Source organism: Odocoileus virginianus, chromosome 6 (assembly GCF_023699985.2).
Source record: "Odocoileus virginianus isolate 20LAN1187 ecotype Illinois chromosome 6, Ovbor_1.2, whole genome shotgun sequence".
Lineage (NCBI taxonomy): Eukaryota > Metazoa > Chordata > Mammalia > Artiodactyla > Cervidae > Odocoileus > Odocoileus virginianus.
In genome coordinates, this window is record NC_069679.1 from 44,471,726 (window position 1) to 44,498,395 (window position 26,670).

Sequence of the window (26,670 nt, forward strand, 5' to 3'; positions counted from 1 at the left end):
AAGGGCACAGTCTTGAAAGAAGTTATTAATCTCCTTACCTTTAGGAAATCTACTCTGTCTTCAAGAAAAGTCCAAAGAATAAATGAGAAAACAGTTCAAAGCCACCCAAGATGAAATGATGTTATATGTTAAAAGAAAACATCTAGTTCTGAGCTATCAGAAGAAATAAAAGAGCAAAGTCTCTACAGATACTCATTTTGATACACTCTGGCATCAGGCAGAAAAGGTGGCTATAAGGGAAAAAGGGAAAACGAAAGTGTAAAAGCAAACCTGATGATGCTATTACTGCACACCAGAGAGAACCACTTTCTCCACATTTAGGAGAAATTTGGGGCAGGTGAATATAGGTGGTAAAGAAACATAAACGGATAAAAATTAGAGTATTTACATGTATTTATTCTATAACTAGAATTTCAACTGGATTACACACAAGCTTTTTGACCCTGTCTTGACCAGTATAGAAAATGAGAAATAATAAAACCATATTAAGCCTGAATGTACTTCATGGTTTGTTTATTTCTGCTATTCCTACAGCATTTCAGGTATGATCAATAAGTCAAAATACTCTCTTCATTAAGCAGACTGCAAATGCCTGGTTGGCAGAGTCAGCTGTTATTTTGGTTGTATAGCTCTCAGTGTGTGGGTGTGAAATAAATCCTAAAGGTGCAACATTAAAGGTGGACTGGGTCTTGGAAATTATGTAATTCATGCCCTTATTTTAAATATGAGGAAACTTAGACCAAGGAAATTAGATAATTTGCCCAAGGTTTCATAGCTAGTGGAATTTTGCTAAGTTGTTCATTTCAGACTCTTCTAGAACAGCCATGAATTTTAATTCATCTGCTTTACTACCTTTACAGTTCCAGTTCAGTCACTCGGTCATGTACGACTCTTTGCAACCCCATGAACGGCAGCACACCAGGCCTCCCTGTCCATCACCAACTCCCAGAGTCGGTGACGCCATCCAACCATTTCATCCTCTGTCGTCCCCTTCTCCTCCTGCCCTCAATCTTTCCCAGCATCAGGGTCTTTTCCAATAAGTCAGCTCTTCGCATCAGGTGGCCAAAGTCTTGGAGTTTTAGCTTCAACATCAGTCCTTCCAATGAACACCCAGGACTGAAATCCTTTAGGATGGACTAGTTGGATCTCCTTGCAGTCCAAGGGACTCTCAAGAGTCTTCTCCAACACCACAGTTCAAAAGCATCAGTTCTTCAGAGCCCAGCTTTCTTTACAGTCCAACTCTCACATCCATATATGACTACTAGAAAAACTACAGCCTTGACTAAACAGACCTTTGTCAGCAAAGTAATGTCTCTGCTTTTTAATATGCTGTCTAGGTTGGTCATAACTTTCCTTCCAAGGAGTAAGCATCTTAATTTCATGGCTGCAATCACCCTACCTGCCTTAATTCATCTGCATAGAATTTATAAATTCTATGCATGACAGCATAGGCTTAAGTTATTTGAGAAAATGGGCTTGTTCTCTTAAATACTGCATTACATTTTTAAAATCCAGCATACACAACTATTTTGAAAGTATACATTTGGGGCCAAATCCTTATTATTAAAAAGTCACAATGGAACATGTTTAATACGAGCTCTTTAACATTCTTTTAAGTTTGGGGGGGGAGGTAGCATTTTTCTAAGACAGTAGAAAGAGGAAATTTTTCTATATCAAATGAAAATAAATTTGGGGGAAATATTTGTTTCCATATTGAAATAATCACACTCTATGGGGCTGAAACTAAAAATTCATACTATCACTGAATTGATGTTTATTGATAAAAGTAGAAAATACTTCTTTCTATAGCTTAATTTTGGACAAGTCTGTCGTTGTCATGAGAGTATAAGCTGTACTTCAAATAGTTTATGTTTTTTTAACTTTAGCTGCATAAAATCCATTTATTAACAAAAAAAATGTACTTACTGATTCAGGACAGGAGTGTAGGCAGTTTTATCCTCATCAATGATAGTGACCATCAGTGTTATAAGCTGGGGCCAAAAATCCAAATTCTTGGTGGTTGGTCCCTGATCTTCCCGAGGAACGTCCTGTTTCTTACTCTGCTCAGAAAGTCAGGCAACATGCAAAACAAAAGGTTAAAGGGCATGACTTTAGTTAGAAATCATGTCAAACAGGAAGATCAGACGAAGAGAGTTATGAACAACTGTCAGATCATGCGAGCTAAAGTTAGTACATTTAGGTTTTCTCTCTTCATTGAATGGCATCCCACAGGGTAAAGTCACAGTGGCCAGGCTTGAATTTCTAAATGCTTTGGTTCTGGAATGGAGGTTTATCTTCCTCTATTGCAGTTTATGATCTTAGGAATTATTGTTACAGAGTTTATCCCTTTAATGTGACTTTTTCCAAGGCAAAAGGTTGAATTCTGTGTATACAATGCTGTGTGTATAAAACTTATCCTGCCTAAGTATTTTTTCAAAAGTCACACTAGTTTATGTGGGTAGAACTCAAGAAAGGCTGTCCGGTTACAAACTCAGTACTGTTAAATTCTACAGATATAAAGTTACATGAATGGACCAGAACTCTCTCATTTCACTCACAAATACATTTAAGTTAACTCTAACTTTGTAAGTCTTTTTTTTTTTATGTCCGTTATAGGTATATTTAAATCATATTGGAATCCTTAATTTATCATACTGAATGGATTCTCCACTGTCACCTCTGGAAGGAGTGTTGTCTGAATGACCTAAATTTACAGTGAGATCAAAACAGTATAACACTCTTGAATGTTTTACATATAAACCTCATACTCAACACATGCAATTCTTTAGAACATACAGGTAAATTATTCTGGTTGTTTTATTCTATTGGGTATTCTTCTTATGGCACTTCTTTTACATTTACTTTTTAAAATTAGGAAAAAAGATGAAGATAGAAACAGACAATTTTCATTCAAGTATGTAAGTGGGAAGCATATGGCTTCCTTGACTATTTTTGCTGAAGTATTTATAGGCTTGTAGGTCCAGGACATTTGAAAACTCCAACTGGTAGCTCAGGAAACTCACGGTCTCTCATACAAAGGGTGGATTAGATTTTATTTGGTCCAATCATTTGGCTTCCCTGGTGGCTCAGTGGTACAGTATTCACTTGTAATGTAGGAGATGTGGATTTAATCCCTGGGTCAGGAAGATCCCCTGGAGAAGGAAATGGCAACCCATTCCAGGATTCTTGCCTGGAAAATCCCATGACCGAGCAGCCTGGCAGGCTACAGTCCCTGGGGTCACAAAAGAGTCGGACATGTCTTAGCAACTAAACAACAAAAATCATTTGTTTTACTCAACTACTGTGTCATTTCCAAAGATCAGCCACCCTCTGTTGAATGGCTGTATGCCTATCTTCTAATGATACCCAACATATGTAACCAGATTTAGATGAGTCATCACACTATTACTGTTCTCACTGAAGTTAAATATAACCCTATATTGTTACAGACCTCATACAAAGACTATAATGTACCTTCAGGGACTTAAATTTTCTGAGGGTACTTCCAAGGGCTGTTAATTTAGCTTTAAGCTCAAAATGTAACGTATTAAAGGCTGAAGACAGATATTAGTCAAAAGACTAGTGGCTAGCACATATTACTTCAAATTGCCAGAATGAACCAAAAGTAGTCTTCAAAGAATCTTAATAAACCTTATGATTCTGCCCCCTGAGAACCACTTGAAACTCTGAAGCCTTCCTCTTTTAATTCCTCAGGTACACCAAGGCACATCAGAAAATGTTTAAGAAGAAAAGGGCAGCAATACAGGCAAACAAATGTCTAACTTCTCCAATTATTAAGTTACATCGTCTATGGAAGCTTGTCTTTCTTTTATGAACAGGAGTTTATTATGGTCACAGTAATGTACTTATTTATTCATTACATTAAACTCAATAGACTTCCCTCGCTATGATGTAGTCAGAAATCCAGAGAACCTGGTGAGTTTAAAGATTGTAAGTAAAATTAGTTCTGATGGCCATGGTGAACTATATGAGAATAATATCATTAATCATCTTGATGTGTATACAGCCAAACTATATGCCTAACTTGTTTCAAGTAACATGATTAAATAAAAGTAAATGACTATGAGACATGTCTAACACCAGAGCCCTTATCATCATTTTGCAAAGAGTGAACTGCGAAAGGGGAAAGACCAAAGTAGTTGAATACACATTAATTCCAAAGTCCCTTAACTGTCACAAAGTATACTTCCATTCCTTTTTTAATACTACTAAAGGATTATAGCTGGTAACACTATTTTGCATGAAATTCTAAATGATGCATCAGAATAAACCAAATGATGCTGTCATTAGTTTTTATGTATCACAAATTGGTATCACAAACCATGCTTTATTCATTTTACTAGTGCATTTTAATAGACTGCATGTTTAAAAGGATGGAGTACAACCATGTGTTTGGTTGGCCAAAACATTCTTATGTCTCGTGGAAAAACCCAAATGAACCTTTTGACCAGCCCAATACATGAGAATACTCACTTGATTGCTTAGTAATTCAGTTGTTCTAAGTTGTTGTTTAGTTGCTAAGTCATGTCCGACTCTTTTGTGACCTCATGGACTATGTTCTGCCCGGCTCCACTGCCCATGTGATTTCCCAGGCAAGAATACTGGAGTCGTCTGCCATTTCCTCATCCAGGGAATCTTCCCAACCCAGGGATCAAACCCACATCTCTTACATTGGCCAGTGGATTCTTCCACTAAGCCATCATGAAACACTTTATTACTATTTGAGAATTTTACTAAAGCATTTGAAATTATGGTTAGAAAAATTAATGCAATGGCAGTGGAAATTCTGAAAGCTAGTAATAAGTACATTAATTACTTACTAAAGCCTCTATTAATTACTATTTATCATAACAAAAATATTTAAAATACATATTTATATTGTATATGGGTATAATATATAATTTAAACTAAACAAATAAAATACAATAGGTTTATAAAACTATGACTTAGTATGTCAATTTTAACATTGTCATTAGTTTCATAGTGACTAAAAATTATCTTGTTAACAGAAAATTGAGGAAAGATATGTGAAAGAAAGACTGAGAGAGCATAATGGGGAGATAATTTTTTAAAAGTAGAAAGTTACCAGAATGTAGGATCAACTGAGAAAAGCTTCTAGTTGTTATGTTTTTAAAGGATATTCCAATACAAGAAGCTTATACAGACAAGCTGATAAGATGTACATTATACTTTACAATATCAAAGAAGAAAATATGAAGATACTCCATTAAGAAAAGATCAATATACAGAGAGAACCATTACATGAAAAAATTTTGAAATAACAGATGGTATCTCCATGGTAGTAGGAGGGAGCAACACTTCTAAGGTTGCGATTAAGTATTTCTGTGCCATCCCATGGATTTGTTCCATATGCATATTTTGAAATACCTCTTCTAAGGAGTTGGCCAGACAAGGGTTGGGAGAATATTTTAGCAAAATGGTGCAAGGATAGGATATTTAAATACAAAAGATCACAAAGCTAAATAGAGAATTACTAGTAATGTAAGGCTTCAGGTTTTTGACAAGTTTCCCTAAGGATATTAATGAGTATCTTATACACGCGCGCACACACACACAGATGGCCCATGCTCAAATTGAGGAAATGTTTGCTTAAACAAATAAATTATTTCCAGACTTATTGTAGTAAGATGTTAATATGCATCTCTAAGACAGTGGTTTCCAAACTTTAGTGTTTCTTAGCATCACTGGGAAGGTGTGCTAAAACACAGACTGGTAGGCTCTACACCCAGAGTTCCTGATTTAGCAGGTCTAAGGTGAAGCTTAAGACTTTGCATATATAATGAAGTCTCAAGAAATTCTGGTGCTGTTTAGAATCAGCACCAGTTGAGAATCAATACTCTGAAAGTAATCAACTAAACATTACTCTCTCAAATGCTTGAACTTGATAGAGCCCTTCACCCCTCTCCTATTCCCCACATTCCATCTTGTAAAACCTTCCACAGAAAAAGGGTTCCTCTGAGTGTACCTTGGGAAACAAAAGGCTAGAGAGATGCAAGTGTCAAATACTGAAGGACTTTTTTTTCATACAAAGGAATTTGCATTTATACTAAACTTGATGAGGACTATTATATGATTTTAAACATGGGAATGCATAGTTACAGTTGTGTTTAAAAAAAATGATTTGGCAGTAGCAGGAAGTTTAATAAAGTTATACTTATGAAACAGTCAATAAATAAAATTGACAGGCTTATGAAAATACTTATGAAATAGTTAAGTAAAATAAATATAATTCATTACATAAATGGTGAGAAAAAAGAGAGAGAGGGAGAAGCCAATGGAACTATCCAGAAGGTAACCAGGTAAACCGATCAGTAGTTTAGGAAGTACCCTGAACTACTGACACAGCTTGAGGACTTCCAGCATGTGTGTGGTAGCTAAAATTATGGGGTAAACAAGATTACTCAAAGAGAGCAAGAGAGGAGACTACACAGCCAGAGGCAAAACCCTGGGGAGAAAGTCTCAAAAAAGAATATCATTTTATGAAAGAGAAGCACAGATAGAGGAGTGAGGCCCCTACTGAAATGAGAGAAACTGGTGTCCAGAGTTAATGTGGGAGGATTACCCTCAAATGTAAATGAAGAGCATGGTCAGGTGACAAAAGAATCTTGCAGGTAAATCTCATTGATGATGAGGAAGGAGAGCAAGGAATTTTTATCTTGAGATAAGAGAAGTAAGTAGCAAAAGTTCGAAACAGCGTTTGCAAGGAACAAGAGCAGACTTTGAGCTGGACCCAGAGTGGACATGCCAGGGAGCTGGGGAGCGCTGGTGAGGGTGGGTTCTTGAGTCTCTAGGACCATCATGAGTTCCCTCCAGGACTGGATTCAGAAATCAAGGAAACAGTGCTGGATTTACTACTGGAGGGCCATGCAGTAGGAAAGGGATTTAAGTGTTTGACAAGAATGGCTGGAGCTCTGAAACAAGTATGTATTATGTCTGGAGGAAGGAAGAAGAGAAATGAGAGGGACGATGGAGGAGTAGATCTAGAAAGAAAAGGGAGGAGAAAGGAAGGGCAGCAGACAATGGGAGGAGGATGTTTGTGTCCAGGTGTTCAGGTCATGGGGGCTGGAACAGAGATCAGGTAAAGGGCCCCAGGTGCAGTCCATGGAGTTGCAAAGAGTCAGACACAACTGAGCTAAGGGCTCCAGAGTGGAGGTTGAGAAGAGCTAAGAAAAGATTTCTCAGGTAAGATAATGAAGTTGTGACATCTCTGCAAAGAGCTTACAGAATCTGTGTGCATGCAGTGGCTGACTGCAGTAGCATACAGATCAAGATGGTTTTTGTTCAAGGCAGGTAAGTGATGTCTTGAAAGTTTTGGCCACAAGGCTTACAGACGACAGGAATTAGCAAAATCAGGACAGAGTGGATAAAAAGACACAAAAGAAAATGAAATAGTAGTGAGCCTGAGTATTAAAAAAGAAATAAGCTTTAATATATAACAAAAGGTTGGCAAATTATTGATAATATTAAAACATGAACTAGATAGCTCTTATATAATAAGTTTGCAATTTCCTCTGACTCTGAGTTGGCTGTTTATCTTCTCATACTTCGGAGATAAGGACATGTTAGCCCTAGTAGATGACAGGTTAGAAAAACTGGAACTTTTTAAATGGTTTTGGAAGCAGAACATAAAGCTACAGGTGCTCAGGGGTTTTGAGATGTCTGTGAAGCAATGTGGACAGTTTACCATCCAGAAAGAAGAGCATTTATACTGGCCTACACTTAGGCAGGATTAGACACGGTTACTCTAGGTACAGTTCCCATAGCCCAGCAAAAGCAGGTGGAACGCTTTTTACATCAGTGGAGTCACCTTTATTGCTTCTCTCCCCCAGATACTATTCCCTCCCCTTTTTGTTGTTTAGTCAGTAAGTCGTCTCTGACTCCTTTGCGACCCCACGGACTGTGGCCTGCCAGGGTCCTCTGTCCATGGAGTTTCCCAGGTAATAATAATGGAGTGGGTTGCCATTTGCTTCTCCAAGGGATCCTCCCAACCCAGGGGTTGAAACCAACTCTCCTGTATTGGCAGGTGGATTCTTTACCACTGAGCCACCAGGGACGCTCAGACTTTCCTTTCCTGTCTAATAATACTTCCACCACCTCCGAAAGCAGCAACAGAGGCTTCTTTCCAATTCATTCCATGGTCAATCCTCACAACAAAACTGTCAGCCTTAAAGACTGACTATGGTCTTTAAGACTACACATGAGAGAAACCTGACCCACGATCTCCATAGCAACCAGTCTGGAAGTCAAACCACAACCTCTGCGACAGTCAGCCCAGAACGGTTAGGACTTGGTCAATGATCCCGGCTTCCTTACGCTTTGTATTCACTTCAAACTTACACTGTCACAAGGCATTTTTGTTATGGGTTTTAAAATATACTTATATAATAAATTATAGCAGTAGGAATATAAACTCTGCTCCAGCTATCCCAGAAAGGCAAAAATGACACATCTTTATCTGTGATGAAAGTAAACTCAAGTTGATGTAGATGTAGCCAGAATACTCAGGGCTATCCATTCTGTGTAGGATCACGATCCAGTTCATCAGAGAATCCAGGCACTAAGTCTCATTCAGAGTAACTTCCCAGAGTCTCTCCCATTCACAACCAACATTTAAGTGACTTACTATGCATTAGTAAAAGTCTGTGGTGAAGTAGGCATTTTTGACAGTGGTATTAAAAATTAATAGAGGAAAAACCTTTGAAGTAGGTAGATAAAAGGTGTTAAACTTGCAAATGGTCTAAATGATGAACTAAACTTTGCCATAGGCAAAAAAGTTTTTTTTTTAATAAGTAATGGGAAATGTTGGCACCACCGTAAATTGGATGCCCCATTTATATTAGATCTTAAGATATAAAAGGAGACAGGTCATCAGATAGAAATACTAATGCTTCCATGCAACAATCACTTTCAAACTTTTTGACTAGACACAGGGATCATGAACCCTGTTTATCAATAACTTAATTTGCATCTTTATGCCTTAACAAACAAAATCTATTTTTTGCCATTTAACTGAGCCTCCTTCTAGTTAGGTGACTCCCAGTTTCTTTAGGCCAACAAACTCCAGTCATATTAGACCTGAAACTTCCCTTGCCTTTCACTATAAAGCTTTCTCACATTCCTGCCTGACTTTGAGTCTCTGCCACATAAAAGTGAGTTTGGCTGCCTTCCCTGTTTTAGCAAGATCTGAACAAACAGCCTCTGTTAGTTCTCATTTGGGTGATCTTCAATGATTTTCAAATATCAAAGGCAAACATTAAAACCCTCACTTCAGAGATAAAGAAACTGAGGGTTAACTTATTTCTGATCTTCTCTTTGTTACTGAAAACAGAACACCTAGATCACATTTAAAACATATAGCTTTGGTTTGCTCTTTATATTCTGAACTCCAAGACCTGGTTATGTAGCTTATAGACACAGATGACAGACATTACTTCCCACCAATAATAATGGGCTGATTTTTATTCTGAGCTCTCTATCTTGAATGAGAATGAATACTTTCAGAAAATAAAGTTATCAGTGCTTATGTGAAACGCTGCACATGCCCTGTGTTCTTGAGACTCTAACAGCTGCTTAGCATTCACCTGCAGTTTGAGAGCTATAGGCACAAAGAAGGTTTGGTTCTAAGTTAATTGCCAATTGCTCTCCCCTCCATTTTAGAGCTTTCTTTTTTTAACCATGTTTAGTGAAGTACAGTTAATTTACAATGTTGTGTTAGTTTGAGGTTTATGGGATTAATGTTAGACAACAGGTATAAATACAAGTATAGATATATGTTCTTTTTCAGATTTTTTTCTGTTATAAGTTATTACAAGACATTGAATAAAGTTCCCTGTGTTATATAATAGGTCCTTGTTGTTTATCTACTTTATATAGTGAAGTCGCTCAGTCGTGTCCGACTCTTTGCGACCCCATGGACTGTAGCCTACCAGGATCCTCCGTCCATGGGATTCTCCAGGCAAGAGTACTGGTGTGGGTTGCCATTTCCTTCTCCAGGGGATTTCCCAACCCAGGGATCAAACCCTGGTCTCCGGCATTGTAGGCAGATGCTTTACCGTAGAACATTGTGTAAATGTTAATCCCAAGCTTCTAACAGATAGAGCTTTCTTAATTGATATTGTTTTATTATTAGTATCCAATGTCCCAAAAGTTCTTACTGAAGTTTCTAGTTAGTCCCTACAGTTCATATGACTGCAATCCCTTTATTTGTTTCTCCCTATTAGTGTTGTTAATTCCACTCAATTTGGGGCAGGATGGACAACCAGACAAGGACATACTAGGAAATCCAGAGAGTGCAGCTCCCAACACTTCATAGATTCCCACTCTGCTTGCTCAAATACAGGAAACCGCCAAAATGATACTGTAGTATCCTGAGCGACTTCACTAAAATTGCTTATCTTGGTAATTCTGGATGGCTAAATTATTTGATTACACTTAAGGAAAATGATGTGAATCTCTGATCATGGTGTGAAGGGGTAGATAGAAAGTTAAAAAAAAAAAAAAAGAGAGGATGTGAAAATCTCTCATGGAGGCTTGCATCCTTTAGAAGAGGAAGAAAATAAAAAAGGAGAAAGACTGAACATGTATTAACTGTTAATTGTATGAGAAACTTGGTTACCACACCAGAGACTCCTACAATTATTTTTCAGCACAAAGGCATTCAACTGGATTCCAGAGTCCTGCATTTGGAGTAAAATTACTAGACTGTCCACAGACAAGATAAAATAAAGAGATAAAGAAGTTTAAATCAACACATACACCTCTCTAGCATTTATTTCTTGTAGACTTTTGGATAGCAGCCATCCTGACTGGTGTGTAATGGTACCTCATTGTGGTTTTGATTTGCATTTCTCTGATAATGAGTGATGCTGAGCATCTTTTCATGTGTTTGTTAGCCATCTGTATGTCTTCTTTGGAGAAATGTCTGTTTAGTTCTTTGGCCCATTTTTTGATTGGGTCATTTATTTTTCTGGAATTGAGCTGCAGAAGTTGCTTGTATATTTTTGAGATTAATCCTTTGTCTGTTGCTTCATTTGCTATTATTTTCTCCCAATCTGAGGGCTGTCTTTTCACCTTACTTATAGTTTCCTTTGTTGTGCAAAAGCTTTCAAGTTTCATTAGGTCCCATTTGTTTATTTTTGCTTTTACTTCCAATATTCTGGGAGGTGGGTCATAGAGGATCCTGCTGTGATTTATGTCAGAGAGTGTTTTGCCTATGTTCAATGCAAACTAGTACAGCCACTATGGAAAACAGTGTGGAGATTTCTTAAAAAAATGGAAATAGAACTGCCATATGACCCAGCGATCCCACTTCTGGGCATACACACCGAGGAAACCAGATCTGAAAGAGACACATGCACCCCAATGTTCATCGCAGCAGCACTGTTTATAATAGCCAGGACATGGAAGCAACCTAGATGCCCATCAGCAGATGAATGGATAAGGAAGCTGTGGTACATATACACCATGGAATATTACTCAGCCGTTAAAAAGAATTCATTTGAATCAGTTCTAATGAGATGGATGAAACTGGAGCCCATTATACAGGGTGAAGTAAGCCAGAAAGATAAAGAACATTACAGCATACTAACACATATATATGGAATTTAGAAAGATGGTAACAATAACCCTATATACAAAACAGAAAAAGAGACACAGATGTACAAAACAGACTTTTGGACTCTGTGGGAGAAGTCGAGGGTGGGATGTTTCGAAAGAACAGCATGTATATTATCTATAGTGAAACAGATCACCAGCCCAGGTGGGATGCATGAGACAAGTGCTCGGGCCTGGTGCACTGGAAAGACCCAGAGGAATCGGGTGGAGAGGGAGGTGAGTGGGGGGATCGGGATGGGGAATACATGTAACTCCACGGCTGATTCATGTCAATGTATGGCAAAAACCACTGAAATGTTGTGAAGTAATTAGCCTCCAACTAATAAAAATAAATGAAAAAAAATAAAAAAAATAAATCAACACATAAGTAAATGCATATCACTTGTGCTCACTTCTTAAGAGCTTAGAGCTCATAGACCTACCCACATTGCTGTACCTCTTTTCTTTGTTCTTGAGTCACAGTGTCTTTATAGTACTAGAAAGGCTACAGAAACATTTACTGCATTTTATAGATGAGGAAACAGCCTAACAGATGAGGCAACTGAGCATGACATAGTTTCAAGTAGTCCCAAGGTCACAGAGAAGACTCTTGACAGTCCCTTGGACTGTAAGGAGATCAAATCAGTCAATCCTAAAGGAATTAACCCTGAATATTCATTGGAAGAACTGATGCTGAGGCTGAAGTTCAAATACCACCTGATGCGAAGAGCTGACACAGTGGAAAAGACCCTGATGCTGGGAAAGATTGAGGGCAGGAGGAGGAGAGGAAACAGAGGGTGAGATGGTTGGATGGCATCACTGACTCAATGGACATGAGTTTGTGCAAACTCCAGGAGACAGCGGAAGACAGAGGAGCCTGGCGTGCTGCAGTCCGTGGGGTCACAAAGAGTCGGACACAGCTTAGCAACTAAACGACAAGATCATAGAAGGTCACAAAATCAGAAAACTAAGACCTTGAAAAGAGAGACTACCTCACTCAACCTCTCTTCTAAAGTTAAAAATTACTCAGTTAAAAAGCAGAACACAGAGTTGGATTTTGTTTGTTAAGGCATAAAGACAAATTAAGTTATTGATCCACAGGGCTTATGACCCTTCTATTTAATTAAAGGCTTAAAAGTCACTGCTACATAGAAAATTCACATTTGTAACTGAAGACCTAAGTCTCCTTACACATCTTAAGATCTAATGAAAATGGGGCATTCATTTTAAGTGGCGCCAATATTTCCCATTACTTTTTCTTTTTTTTTTTTTTTTGCCTATAGCAGAGTTCAATTCATCCCTCACTTAGACCATTTCCAAGTTTAACACCTTTTATCTACCTACTTCAAAGGTTTTTCCACTACTAATTTTTAATACCACTGTCAAAAATGCCTTCTTCACCACTGAATTTTACTGATATACAGGAAGTCACTTAAATGTTGGTCATGAATAGGAGAGACTCTAGAAATTACTCTGAATGAGACAGTGCTTGGATTCTCTACTGAGCTGGATTGTGATCATACATGGAATGAATAGCCCTGACTATTCTGGCTAGGTGTGCATCAACCTGAGCTTACTTTCATCACAGATAAAGGTGTGCCATTTTTGCCCTTCTGGGATAGCTGGGGCAGAGTTTATATTCCAACTGCCATAATTTATTATACAAATAGCTTTTAAAATCCATAGCAAAAATACCTTGGGAAATTGTGAATTGTAAGTTATGCAGAAAACTTAAAAGAATCACACAGCAAGCAGTGAAATCTGAGACTATATGCAAAGCTGCCCCTGACGTGTACTTTTCTAAGTCTGATCCACGGGTTATCTACATCAAGATCACCTCAGTTGTTTATTAGAAATACAAACTTTTGATTTTAGAGTCCTTGTGCAGATCTACTAAGTCAAGATAACAAGAGCTATGGCCCGGGAGTGTGGATTTAATGCATACAGCTCTGCTCTTCTGAAATTCTCACATTCCTAGGCAGAATTCACTACTAAACTGTCAGGAAGTCAGGCAAAAAATAGGCCTCTTTTTTTTTTTTTTTTTTTTAAGGAAGAATGATACAGTACCTCTCAGATGCTAATACTGGTCATAGGTTGCTAGATTTTGCATTCTGTGTGGTAAGAGAAGATTTCTGCTTTATCTTCAAGTATGACAAATTTCCAACTACACAGCTCTCTAATTTTAAGTGGAGGTGGAATAGCTTCTAAGATATTCATGTGGTGCTCCTTCCAGGTGTTGATATGTTGCTATGCTAATCCTTTTGTAAACATTACTTTTTAAATTAACTCTCCCTAGGAAATTATTGTTATAGCCAAAGAACTTAATTTATGGTTGCTAATTGAAGAAAAAAATAGAGCACCTGGTATTCTTAATAAGAGTAACTATAAACCTAAGAAATATGTTAACCTAGTTGGGGGGTGGGAGGAATTTCCTTGTTTTCTAAAGTTATTAGAAATTATTCAATTTCCTTGAATTCTAAAAATATTAGAATTTTTGTATTACAGTATAACAATAAAACAGAGAATCTTCACTGGGTCCTTTCAGCTTCAGTAAGTTTGAGATATACTGATAGTTAAACTGTCAAAAACGCACTTAAAAGTTTGGATACTCTAAGTGATTTTTAAATTCTCTAGATGGTTCCTTGAATTTCAACAGACTATAAATGGCTAATGATCTACATACATAACTATAAATTGTCATAACTTTGAGTGTAGACCTTAAATATACAAATTACTTAACAACATGAAATAACAGAAAATAATAACAACATGAAGTGAGAAACTGGTATTTTGTTATCAACTTACATCAACTTGTCCAAACTTGGGCAAAGAATTCATTTCTTCAAATTTGGATGCTTAATATTGAAATCAGAGTATATCTATTTAATCCTATTTTTCTGATAGTTCTAGTGAGTTATACGGGTAGAACATTTTCAGTAAGAGACATTTATTACTGTAAGAAATTGATACTCACCTTTAATTAAATTTATGGTAAATGCTCTGCTAATTGACAAGGTTCTTGTTTGAATCCCAAGAGAGATGTATAAGACAGTTTCATGAACGTAAAATATTACCACTTTAATGTTTAAACTAATAGTTTTCCCTTTTCTCGTTACATGAATTAAACTTGCATTAAAAAGGAAAAATGTAATTGGTCACATCTAGAAAGCACTTATTTTCAATTTAAGATATAAACATTTAAAGAACTAATAGTACAGAGACCAAACTCAGGAGTTTGGTCTAGAAGGCATTTATTTTCAATTTAAGATATCAATATTTAAAAGAACTACTAGCATTGAGATGACACTCAGGAGTACCATGACGGCTGACTTCAAATACTTGCTGGACTGTGGTATAGAAAGAGATTAGAATAGAAATTGAATTTGTCTTGTTTGGTCAAGAAAATAAAACTAGTACTTGTGAGTAAAACTTTCAATAGAGAAGATTTTAGTACAACATAAGGAAAAATGTCTAAATATCAGATCTCTACAAATGTTATAAACCTCCAGTTATTTAAAGGTGTACAAAAAATCCTTTGTTCATCTGGTATTTAAAAATTGACCACAAACTCTGAGTTTCATTTTAATAGACTTTCTATGATTACATGCCTGTAACTAAATTCATAGAGATGAACACTTAAATTTTGATCACTTGACAGTAAGTTGATTATAAATACTTGGAGCCTTTTTTTAATTTATAGCTTTATTGATGTGCACAGTTTGATGAGTTTGAACATATGTACATATCCATGATATGATCACTAAAAGCAAAGTTATAAAGCTAGTAATCACCTCCAAAAGTTTCCTTGTATCCTTTTCTCCCACAGTAAGAACCCTTGATACCACATCTATCCTCTCAACAAAATTTTTAATGCCCAATACCATATTATTGGTGTTTAAAAGCAGAGACATGGAATGGAAACAGTGACAGACTATTGTCTTGAGCTCCAAAATCATTGTGGACAGTGACTACAGCCATGAAATTAAAAAGACCCTTGCTTCTTGGAAGAAAAGCAATGACAAACTTAGCATATCAAAAAGCAGAGACATTACTTTGCCTACAAAGGTCCATATAGTCAAAGCTATGGTTTTTCCAGTAGTCATGTATGGATGTGAGAAATGGACAACAAAAAAAGGCTGAGCGTCGAAGAATTGATGCCTTCAAACTGTGGTGCTGGAGAAGACTCTTGAGAGTCCCTTGGATGGCAAGGAAATCAAGCCAATCAGTCCTAAAGGAAATTAACCCTGAATATTCACTGAAGGACTGATGCTGAAGCTGAAGCTCCAATACTTTGGCCACTTGATGCAAAGAGGTGACTCACTGGAAAAGAGGAAAAGACACTGATGCTGAGAAAGATTGAAGGCAGGAGGAGAAGGGGATGACAGAGGATGAGATGGTTGGATGGCATCACTGACTCAATGGACATGAGTTTCAGCAAACTCTGGGCGATAGTGAAGGACAAAGAAGCCTAGTATGCTCCAGTCCATGGGGTTGCAAAGAGTTAGGCACAACTTAGTGACCAAACAACCACCACCACATTATTGGGGCTTCCCAGGTGGCTAAATGGTAAAGAATCTGCCTTTAATGCAGCAGACTCGAGTTTGATCCCTGGGTCAGGAACATCCACTAGAGAAGGAAATGACAGTCCACTCCAGTATTCTTGCCTGGAAAATCCCATGGACAGAGGAGCCTAGTAGGTTACAGTCCATGGAGTCACAAAGAGTTAGACACAACTCTGACTAAACAACAACAAATAACTGCATTATTAACTCTAGGCACTGTGTTGTATGGCAGATCTCTAAAACTTACCTTGCATAATTGTAACCCCACACCCACCGAATATATGACTACCGTTTAAAAAGGATAGAATACGTTGTGTAAGAAAAAAGACAACTATTCACCAGATTTGTTTCCCCTTTTCCTTGAGTACACAGCTTAACTACTGTGGAGGGCTACAGATGCCTTTAAATTCTTTGATAATCCTTTCATTAAAAAGTATGCCTATATTGTCTTCCTTTGTATGTGGGTGACTTTGACCAAAAGAATATGGCAGAAATGACCTATGCATGTGTCCAGACTGAGATTAGAAGAAACTAGCAACTCCCATTTCCTCTCTTTTGCACCAGCTCCTCTCTTATAATTTAGCAACTATGCTGTGAGGATACCCAGGTAGCCCCATGGAGAAGTCCATGTGGAAGAGAATAGATCTGCAGTTCCCAGCTGACAGCAGCATATCTTGTTGGTCATATGAGTATTGAAAGTAGATCCTCCAACTCCAGTCAGGCACAATCAGATGGAGCAGCATGGAGCAGAGATGATGCACCCAAGCCTATGACCAGGGCAGATTTGTGAGCAAACTAAGCTATTGTTACTGTTTTAAGCCATTAAGATTTATAGTGGCTTGTCAACTAGAATAGAATTTAATGCTGGAAGTGGGGTGTTAATGTTAAAAACCTAAAACCTGTGGCATTAACTTGGGATTGAATGGTAGGCAGAAGTTGGAAGGGCTTCAAGAAGATTATTAGTGAAATCAGAAGACTTGCTGGTGAGAACTTGAAGGACAGTGAGGAAATTGTTATTTTAGGCCAGATAAAGGGTGAATCCTGTTATTTAGCAATGAAAATTTGTCAATGTTGTCACCTGCAATAAATACAGAAAGTAGAAAATATAATGTGAACTGGTAGATTCAGCAGAATAATGAGTATGTCAAGTGGTTTCTCAACATCACATAGAATAAGATGAAGCTGGAAAGAGAGATGGACTAAAAAACAAATGAATCATTTTCCAAGCAGAACTCGGAGGATATATAAAGGAACTAGGACTTCTTGGGTTCAAAACAAAAATGTTCTCATCCTTAATCTCTCCAGAGGACAAAATTTTCAATGTGAGAAAGAGTTTCATGGAATGTATCAAATCCAGGGTACTTTATTAGCATGACTCTATGGTTGCACAAAATATCTAAGTCCAAAGCAAGGTTTCTGAGAGGTTTATAAACATTTAAGATGTATGCAGTAGACTTTCTGAGTACCTTAAGAAAGTTCCTCTGAGAATTTTTGTGCTAGAAAAAAAGGGGGCTTGTAAGAATCTTATAGATGTGCTTTGTGGTTCCTTTCATCTAAACAAAACAACTTTTAAGAATATTAACTGCATTGTCCTATAGCCCATGAGTTTTACTCCAAGGTAAAGGTCTTAGAAGCATGGGTGTTACTTTTGTTTAATAGAATTTCTACAGATATCTGAAGTAAATTGTATCAGTTTGGACAAAAGATTGGCAGTGTGAAATGAAAAGAGGCCTTTGGGTTCCAAACTTCTATAGGCAGGAAGCAAGCTAGAAGTCTCCTCAGAGGTAATGATGAGCTAGTCCCTATGGAAGAGGATAGATGACTCAAGGGTAAGGTCAAGAGCTCAGAGCCAAAAGTCAGAGAGAATAACCCCTCGAGAGCAGGACTGGGCACCAGTAAGTTACTGGCACATGTTTCTCCCTCAATTTCTGTATTTTCATGAACAAATGACTCTTACCTCTCTCCTGTGTTTGAACAGGAAGTTAACTGTTAAAGCTTATACTCTATCTTACTATTGTCTACTAGGCATGTGGGAGGGGGCAGACATTTGACTCTTCAGTTTCGGGTATCTAGATCAAGAGGACCCACCCTTCAGAAACAGGACCCAAGGAGCTTCATCTCCATCTGGATGTGATTTAAAGGAATCCTGAATCTCAAGTATGAGCCTGATGCTGAAATAGTATGAGAATTTTGCAAAGTGTTGGAAGTGAGTGTGTGAGTGCAATTCACACTTGAGAGAAGTGTAAAGAATCCTTGGAGAGGCCCACAAGGAAATGAACCAAGGCCCCAAGATAACAGCCTCAGCCAAACTTCCGGATGACAGTTGTTACCAACTTGCCACTCACATGTGTAAGCCGTCTTGGAAGCAGACCCTCCAGCCCCAGATGAACTGCTTCAACTAGTGCTGTAAAGAGCAGACATGAGCCCTCCCCAAGCTGCAGATTCATGAGCAAACTAAATGTTATCCCCCAACAGTTGAGATTTGGTATTATTAATCATAGAGCATCAGATAAGCAGAACAACTATACTTCCTAGCCTCCTTTGCAGGTACTTGGGGAAATATGACTGAGTTCTAGCCAACAGAAGTGCTTAAGCCTTTAAACCACACATGTACAACCCTCTGTGTTCTTTTCCCTTCCAGTTTTCTATGCAAAACACAGCCACTTTAGTACCACATTTAAGATGGTAGAATCACAGGACAGAGGGATCAGGTTTTCTAAATTTCTGCTTGGAAGAGTGAAGCAGATGCTCGTGGACGTCAGTGTCATGTCTTCTAAGCCCACTTGATTTCAATGCAAGTACAGTGAGTAATTTCACATGTGTCACCAGGGTCCCACCTCAAACATTTGCTGCAACCGTTCTCTGACAAGATGCCTGGTGCTTTTTATAAAGTCACAGAAGGGCATTCCATCACATTCAGATGTGGCCCAGATGTGTGAGAGGTCAACAGCTCAGCCTCCCTGTATTAGTTTTCTGTGGCTCCTGTAGCAAATTACTGCAGACTTAAAAGAAATTTACTCTCTCACAGCTCTGCTGAGAAATCCAAAATCAAATCCAATTGGATTGGTTCCTTCTGCAGGCTGCCAGGAAGAATTCCTTCCATGCCTCTCTCCTAGACTCTGATGACAGGGGGCAACCCTTGACGTTCTTCAGTTTGTGGATACAATAACTCCAATCTCTGCTTCCATATTCACATGGCCTCTTCTATGTGTTACTCTGTCTTCTCTTACAAGAACACCTGTCATTGGATTTACACTAATCTCTAAATGCTTACCTTAGCTACACTGCAAAGGTCCTTATTCTAAGTAAATTCACATTCTGAGGTCCTGGGTGACACCATTTAACACACCGAACTCCCCATCATCCTCTGGGGCAATTCTGAGGTACGTGCTCCGTAATTTCCCTATGGACTTCCAAAGGAACAGAGCCTCAGGTGACCGAGAGACAATCAACTCATGATGTACCTTTATTGCTCTCTGTCTTCTTTATCTCATTTTCCTTACACACTCAACTTCTCTTTTCTGGGATCATGTCTCATATAAACTACCTACAATTTCTGCTAAGTTTTACTTCTAGAGAACCACAACTGTGGCAAGAGCATCCATTTTCATCAACTGTATGTGAGTATGAATAAAATATATCACTCCTATTTTAATATGTTTGTTTAACCATTCTGCTTTGATCTGTGATAAGATAAGCCCATCATTCTTTATAAATTTAAATTCTTCATCTTTTTTTCCTATGTTTCAGGCATCATCCACATTTTTCTTTTGGTTTCTGTCATTGTTACCCTCTCAAAACATTTTGTCTTTAAAGGAGTCTGCAAAAGCTTTATGTTTTCTCTTAAGCTAAATTATTCTTAGATGTTTCCGGAAAGCAATTTTTAGATATTTAGTCCTTGAAATTGACATATATAATTTCTCTCAAACATGTTCCTATGGGTACACTAATTCATGGAAAATGAATATAATTTCTTCAAAAGGAAGAAGTTACTACTGGATACAATGTTACAATTTGAATTTAAAGTAGTCTCAGTGCCTCTTTTCAATGAATGAAGAATTCTCTTAAAGATAGAAATAATAAAGTCTTTCACTCCAAATACAAAAGACCCAAGAAATCCAATAGTCAGATGGGGGAAGTAAAGCGATGTGGTTGAAAAAAAAAGAAAGAAGTTTTGCTGCTAAGCGGGTATATTTGTTTTTTATTGCTTTGCAGCAAATTGTCACAAGTTGAGCAACTTTAAACAACACACATTTATTGTCACAGTCCCCATGGGTCAGGAGTTCAGGCACAGCGAAACTGTGCGCTCACCGCCCCACAGGGCTGCTCTCCAAGTGCTGGCCAGGACTGGGAGCGCGTCTGAGACTCAGAGCTCCCATGCAAGCCTGCACGACTGTTGGCAGAATTCATTTCCTTGTATCTATAGAACATATGGCACTTGATTTCCCAATCTCTCTGACCTCAGAAAAGGTCCAATCTTCCTTATAAAGGGCTTACCTGTCTAGGTCAGGTAATACCCAGTGTAATACTTATTTTCATTAATTCAAAGTCATACTGATTAGGAACCTTAATTACATCTGCAAAACCCTTTATTTTTGACATATAATCCAATCACAGGTTTAGGTTTTTGTCTTAGGTTTTTGCCATATTCCACTGGCTAAACGCAAGTCACAGGTTTTGCCCACAGTTAAGAGAAAAATGTTATATAAGAGCACAACTCAATAGAGTTCTTAGAATTCTGCTAACCTCTGCAGGGTAAAAATTATTTTAAGGGTGGTTTCCCTTGGCTGGATGTGCCAAAATTTTTTTAAAAAGTTATTTTAATACTTTATTCAGGAGAGAAATGATATCAAAGATCCTAGGCTTGTCTTCTGAATAGTAGAATAGATATCTGAATAAACCGCAATTGACAGAACTGCACTATTGAATGAAAGGGCTATAATTTGTAAAATACATAACCATTTTGGAAAACAGTTTGGCATTTTCTAGTAAAGTAAATTATGCACATATCCTAATTCTCTTTAATTCTACAGGCATATATCCTAGAGAAATCCTTGCATTTATTCATTAGGAGGCATATACAGAACTAAACAGTTCTGTAAAAAAGTGTTTACAATAGCCACAATTCCCCAAACTGGAAATACCCCAACTCTCCATTATCTATAGAATATACAAATAAATTGATTTATAAAATGAGATTTCAATAGGGTCCTGACAGCGAATGGCCAACTGCATAGTGGGTATTATGGTGCTTTGCTCAGATTCCCTCTTTAGGGCCTGGCACTAAACCCTTTGCTACTGATAATACTGGTTGTTGAAGGCTTTTAGTTGTGCACTTCAGTGGGAATTGCCCTTAGAGACAAGACACTGATTCACCCACGATTTCTCCTTTTTCTAGAAGGCAGCACCGATGACTGGCTTATGCTGTGATACTTAAGCTCAGTTGCTTTGCCTCAACTGGGGACAACTCTGAAAGAGCCATTCCCTGCTCCAGACCTTTCTGAGGATTGGGTGAGGTCTGAGGTGTAACTACATGGCAAGTCAGCTTCTCCTTCTGCTTGATCCTGGCTTTCCCAGTTCCTTACAGGTATATCTCTTTAGAGTTGCCTCTCCCATACATAAGCCCATGAGTTACACATAGATACTTACATTTGTGTTTAAACTAGATTAACTAAATCACTCAAGTCATCCATGGCTTGTGGCCATGGCTACCATGAGAGGCAGTGTAGACAGGAAGCACAGGCACCATTCCAGAAAGTCCCAGGGGGCGGCTCTGCTCTAGAGCATTCTTAGGTGAAACTCTGCATGTGATTCCCCACCTCAGATTCTCTTTCCAGAGCACCCAAGCTAAGACGAGCTATTGCACACTCCACGATATATGAATGTTAAACATAATACTGAAGAGAAAGATCAAGACACAGCAGGACATATTCAGTATGATTACTTTTGTATCAATTTAAAAGCAATCAGTGCCAGGTATTAATTAATTTAGAGAAATGTTTATATGTGGTAAAACTATATGGAAAAGCAAAGAGATCCTCAACATAAGCTTCACCACAGTGGTTATTTCTGAGAATCAGATGCTATCAAAGTAACCTCTTTCTAAATCTGGGCTACAAGTACTAAGTGTCCATTACTATTATTTTTTAAAACATAAATGGTCACTATTTTTTACTTAGGATCTTTTTCAAAATAAAATTTTAAAAATAATCTGAGTCCCTAAGGAAAAGGGAATGGATTCTTCTCTGTATGGTTTTTAGATGAGGAAGGTATCAGTAAGATAGAACCCTCTGATGTGACATATTACCATTATTAGGGAGTCTTTTATTTTAAACAAAGCTGTAGTGAAGTCAGAGACAAATCCTGTAAGTTCAATAATTATATATAGAAATAAGATTAGACAAACAGAATAGTAATATCTATAATTTAATTACATCTTTCTATAATACGATATCTTATGCACAATACACTAGTGAACTAAAAATTGCTGATAAGCTTCACACCAGTCAAAAAAAGTCTTGAGATGAATTGGGCATGTTTATTCAATTTGAAAATTTAATAGGATGCTATGTTGATGGTAAGGATGGGCAATGAGTAGAGTATATGTTTAATTAAATCTAAGAACATCTATCCTATACATTTCCTTCAAATGCTTGATAATTATTCCAAACAGGAAAATTAACAGTTGGTGAAAATTTAAATTTTAATCAAGATTCATGTTTTAATTTTAAGCTTATGTCAGTGGGATTTTCTTTTCTTTTTTCTTTTTATTTTTTGTACCTGCAAGAAATTTAGGTCCTTATGCCTTATCCAGATACTGAGGTCAAAGACTGTTACCAGAGGCCAAAAAGCTGTAAATAGTCTTTGGAATGTTGATTTATAAACTGAAATCCATAAATAAAAATATGACAGGATGTCAGTTTAGAAATCAGAATTATTCAACTAGATAACATCAAATTCTTTTTTTTTTTCTTTTTATCCTTTTTTTTTTTTCATTTATTTTTATTAGTTGGAGGCTAATTACTTTACATCATTACAGTAGTTTTTGTCATACATTGAAATGAATTAGCCATGGATTTACATGTATTCCCCATCCCGGTCCCCCCTTCCACCTCCCTCTCCACCTGATCCCTCTGGGTCTTCCCAGTGTACCAGGCCCAAGCACTTGTCTCATGCACCCAACCTGGACTGGTGATCTGTTTCACCCTAGATAATATACATGTTTCAATGCTGTTCTCTTGAAACATCCCACCCTCACCTTCTCCCAGAGTCCACAAGACTGTTCTATACATCTGAGTCTCTTTTTCTGTTTTGCATATAGGGTTATCGTTATCATCTTTCTAAATTCCGTATATATGTGTTAGTATACCGTAATGGTCTTTATCTTTCTGGCTTACTTCGCTCTGTATAATGGGCTCCAGTTTCATCCATCTCATTAGAACTGATCCAACTGAATTCTTTTTAATGGCTGAGTAATATTCCATGGTGTATATGTACCACAGCTTCCTCATCCATTCGTCTGCTGATGGGCATCTAGGTTGCTTCCATGACCTGGCTATTATAAACAGTGCTGCGATGAACATTGGGGTGCACGTGTCTCTTTCAGATCTGGTTTCCTCAGTGTGTATGCCCAGAAGTGGGATTGCTGGGTCATATGGCAGTTGTATTTCCAGCTTTTTAAGAAATCTCCACACTGTTTTCCATAGTGGCTGTACTAATTTGCATTCCAACCAACAGTGTAAGAGGGTTCCCTTTTCTCCACACCCTCTCCAGGATTTATTGCTTGTAGACTTTTGGATAGCAGCCATCCTGACTGGTGTGTAATGTACCTCATTGTGGTTTTGATTTGCATTTCTCTGATAATGAGTGATGTTGAGCATCTTTTCATGTGTTTTTTAGCCATCTGTATGTCTTCCTTGGAGAAATGTCTGTTGAGTTCTTTGGCCCATTTTTGGATTGGGTCATTTATTTTTCTGGAGTTGAGCTTCAGGAGTTGCTTGTATATTTTTGAGATTAATCCTTTGTCTGTTGCTTCGTTTGCTATTATTTTCTCCCAATCTGAGGGCTGTCTTTTCACCTTGCTTATAGTTTCCTTTGTTGTGCAAAAGCTTTTAAGTTTCATCAGGTCCCATTTGTTTATTTTTGCTTTTATTTCTAAAATTCTGAGACAAGGGTGCCCACTCTCACCACTACTATTCAACATAGTTTTGGAAGTTTTGGCCACAGCAATCAGGGCAGAAAAAGAAGTAAAAGGAATCCAGATAGGAAAAGAAGAAGTGAAACTCTCTCTGTTTGCAGATGACATGATCCTCTACATAGAAAACCCTAAAGACTCTACCAGAAAATTACTAGAGCTAATCAACAAATACAGTAAAGTTGCAGGATATAAAATTAACACACAGAAATCTCTTGCATTCCTATACACTAACAATGAGAAAACAGAAAGAGAAATTAAGGAAACAATACCATTCACCATTGCAACAAAAAGAATAAAATACTTAGGAGTGTATCTACCTAAAGAAACAAAAGACCTATACATAGAAAACTATAAAACACTGATGAAAGAAATCAAAGAGGACACAAACAGATGGAGAAATATACCGTGTTCATGGATTGGAAGAATCAATATTGTCAAAATGGCTATACTACCCAAAGCAATCTATAGATTCAATGCAATCCCTATCAAACTACCAACGGTATTTTTCACAGAACTAGAACAAATAATTTCACAATTTATATGGAAGTACAAAAAACCTCGAATAGCCAAAGTAATCCTGAGAAAGAAGAATGGAACTGGAGGAATCAATCTGCCTGACTTCAGACTATACTACAAAGCTACAGTCATCAAGACAGTATGGTACTGGCACAAAGACAGAAATATAGATCAATGGAACAGAATAGAAAGCCCAGAGATAAATCCACGAACCTATGGTCACCTTATCTTCGACAAAGGAGGCAAGGATATACAATGGAAATTCATGTTTTGTCAAAAGGAGGCTGAAAGTCAAGATGTAGACAGGGGTAATATGAGAATTGGCATGGGGGTATCTGCAGATATCATCATGATATAATTGTCAGATTGCTCATATAGAGATTGAGAGTTGAAAGAAACTTTAAAGATCTCAAATTCTCTAGGCTTAACGACAAGTAACCAAACTTTACTCTATGTCCAAATATCTGTGTCTCATTTTATTGATTTTATGTAGTGAATTAAATTACTTGAGAGTATTTCAAGTTTCCAAAGTTTATGTTAGACTTAGCAAAAATAGTTACTAGACTTAGCAAAAATAGACAGTTACTATAGCTTTGCTTTTCTAAAACTGACTATTTCTCATGTTTAACAGTCATGTTAAATGGGGTCAGTAAGTAGATTGTCTATCAGTTCACTTATGTCACTTACTGAATAAGCACCACAAATCACCATACTGTTTGTGTGTGTGTGTGTGTGTGTGTGTGTGTGTGTGTGTGTGTATGTTAATCTGTGTGTAGAGAGATAGAAGTAGTTAACATAGTACTAAGAAAATGCTAAGTGTTACAGGAATGCCAAGTGCTAGATCTATAGCAGTGCCATAATATATCAGTGGTAATAATACAAAAACTCAATAGTCATTAAGTAGAATCAATGAGTTCATATGAAAGTTGCCTTATTTTTTCTTAACACCCTTAAAAACACAAGGAGAGTATGTAGTCGACATAACTGAGGATCCCTGACTAATCAGTTTCCAATACAGTCAATTGTCATTGTTCCTAAAAACAGAAAATGGTAGGGTGGGTAATTAGAAGAGCAGGCAGGCCCTCGTATCTTTTTGTTCTCCTCTTTTACGCATGTGAGTTGACTGATCTGAGTTTCAGTTTTCTTCACTGTTTACCTATCTATTAGTAAAGTAACAAATCATGGGAATTGCCTTAAACAAAAAAACATAAAAGGCGAATCTAAGGTTGTTTCAAACCAGATCACCCACCTGCAAATAACCAAAAGGAGACTGTGTTTTCTTCATACCCTATCTTTAATTTTACAGCTGATAGTACCCATCTAGAATTTCCTGCTGGATTTATCGATTCAGTGGGTAAACATAAAATTGGTGGTGCATATTTTTTAATTGTATGGCTTCTTTTTAATGCTTGAATCATTACTTATAAGTTTAGTGTTACATGGGGAACAGTGATCTTAAAAGTCAATTAACAGTTTAGTTGTAAATGTGGCTGTTAAGCTATACACAAGAAGGAAGTGGAGAAAGGAAAGGGCTTAAGCAATGGGGGTACCTTTGCTGATGGAGAAAAATCTCCAAATTAACCTTATCCCAAGGTTAATACTGCTAACACTAAAGTAAGAGTTTAACACCCTACCATTCAACTGGTGAATACCAATATTCAAAATGTAACTCCTCTTGGGCTAAAAATCCTTTAATCCACAAAGTCTATTTCTATAATTTATGAGTACAAAAACACAAAGATATTCAATTTTATCATGTGG

General features: G+C 37.4%; 1 protein-coding gene across 3 annotated transcripts in view; it reads right to left on the reverse strand.

The window, feature by feature from the left end:
• The window catches only part of UNC13C (unc-13 homolog C), a 655,668-nt gene that overhangs the window by 224,683 nt on the left and 404,315 nt on the right, over positions 1 to 26,670 (reverse strand). For all 3 annotated transcript variants that reach the window (XM_070469257.1, XM_070469256.1, XM_070469255.1), the window contains one exon: positions 1,927 to 2,060. In XM_070469257.1, the coding sequence (XP_070325358.1) occupies positions 1,927 to 2,060 (134 nt within the window). The remainder of the gene's footprint in view (positions 1 to 1,926; positions 2,061 to 26,670) is intronic.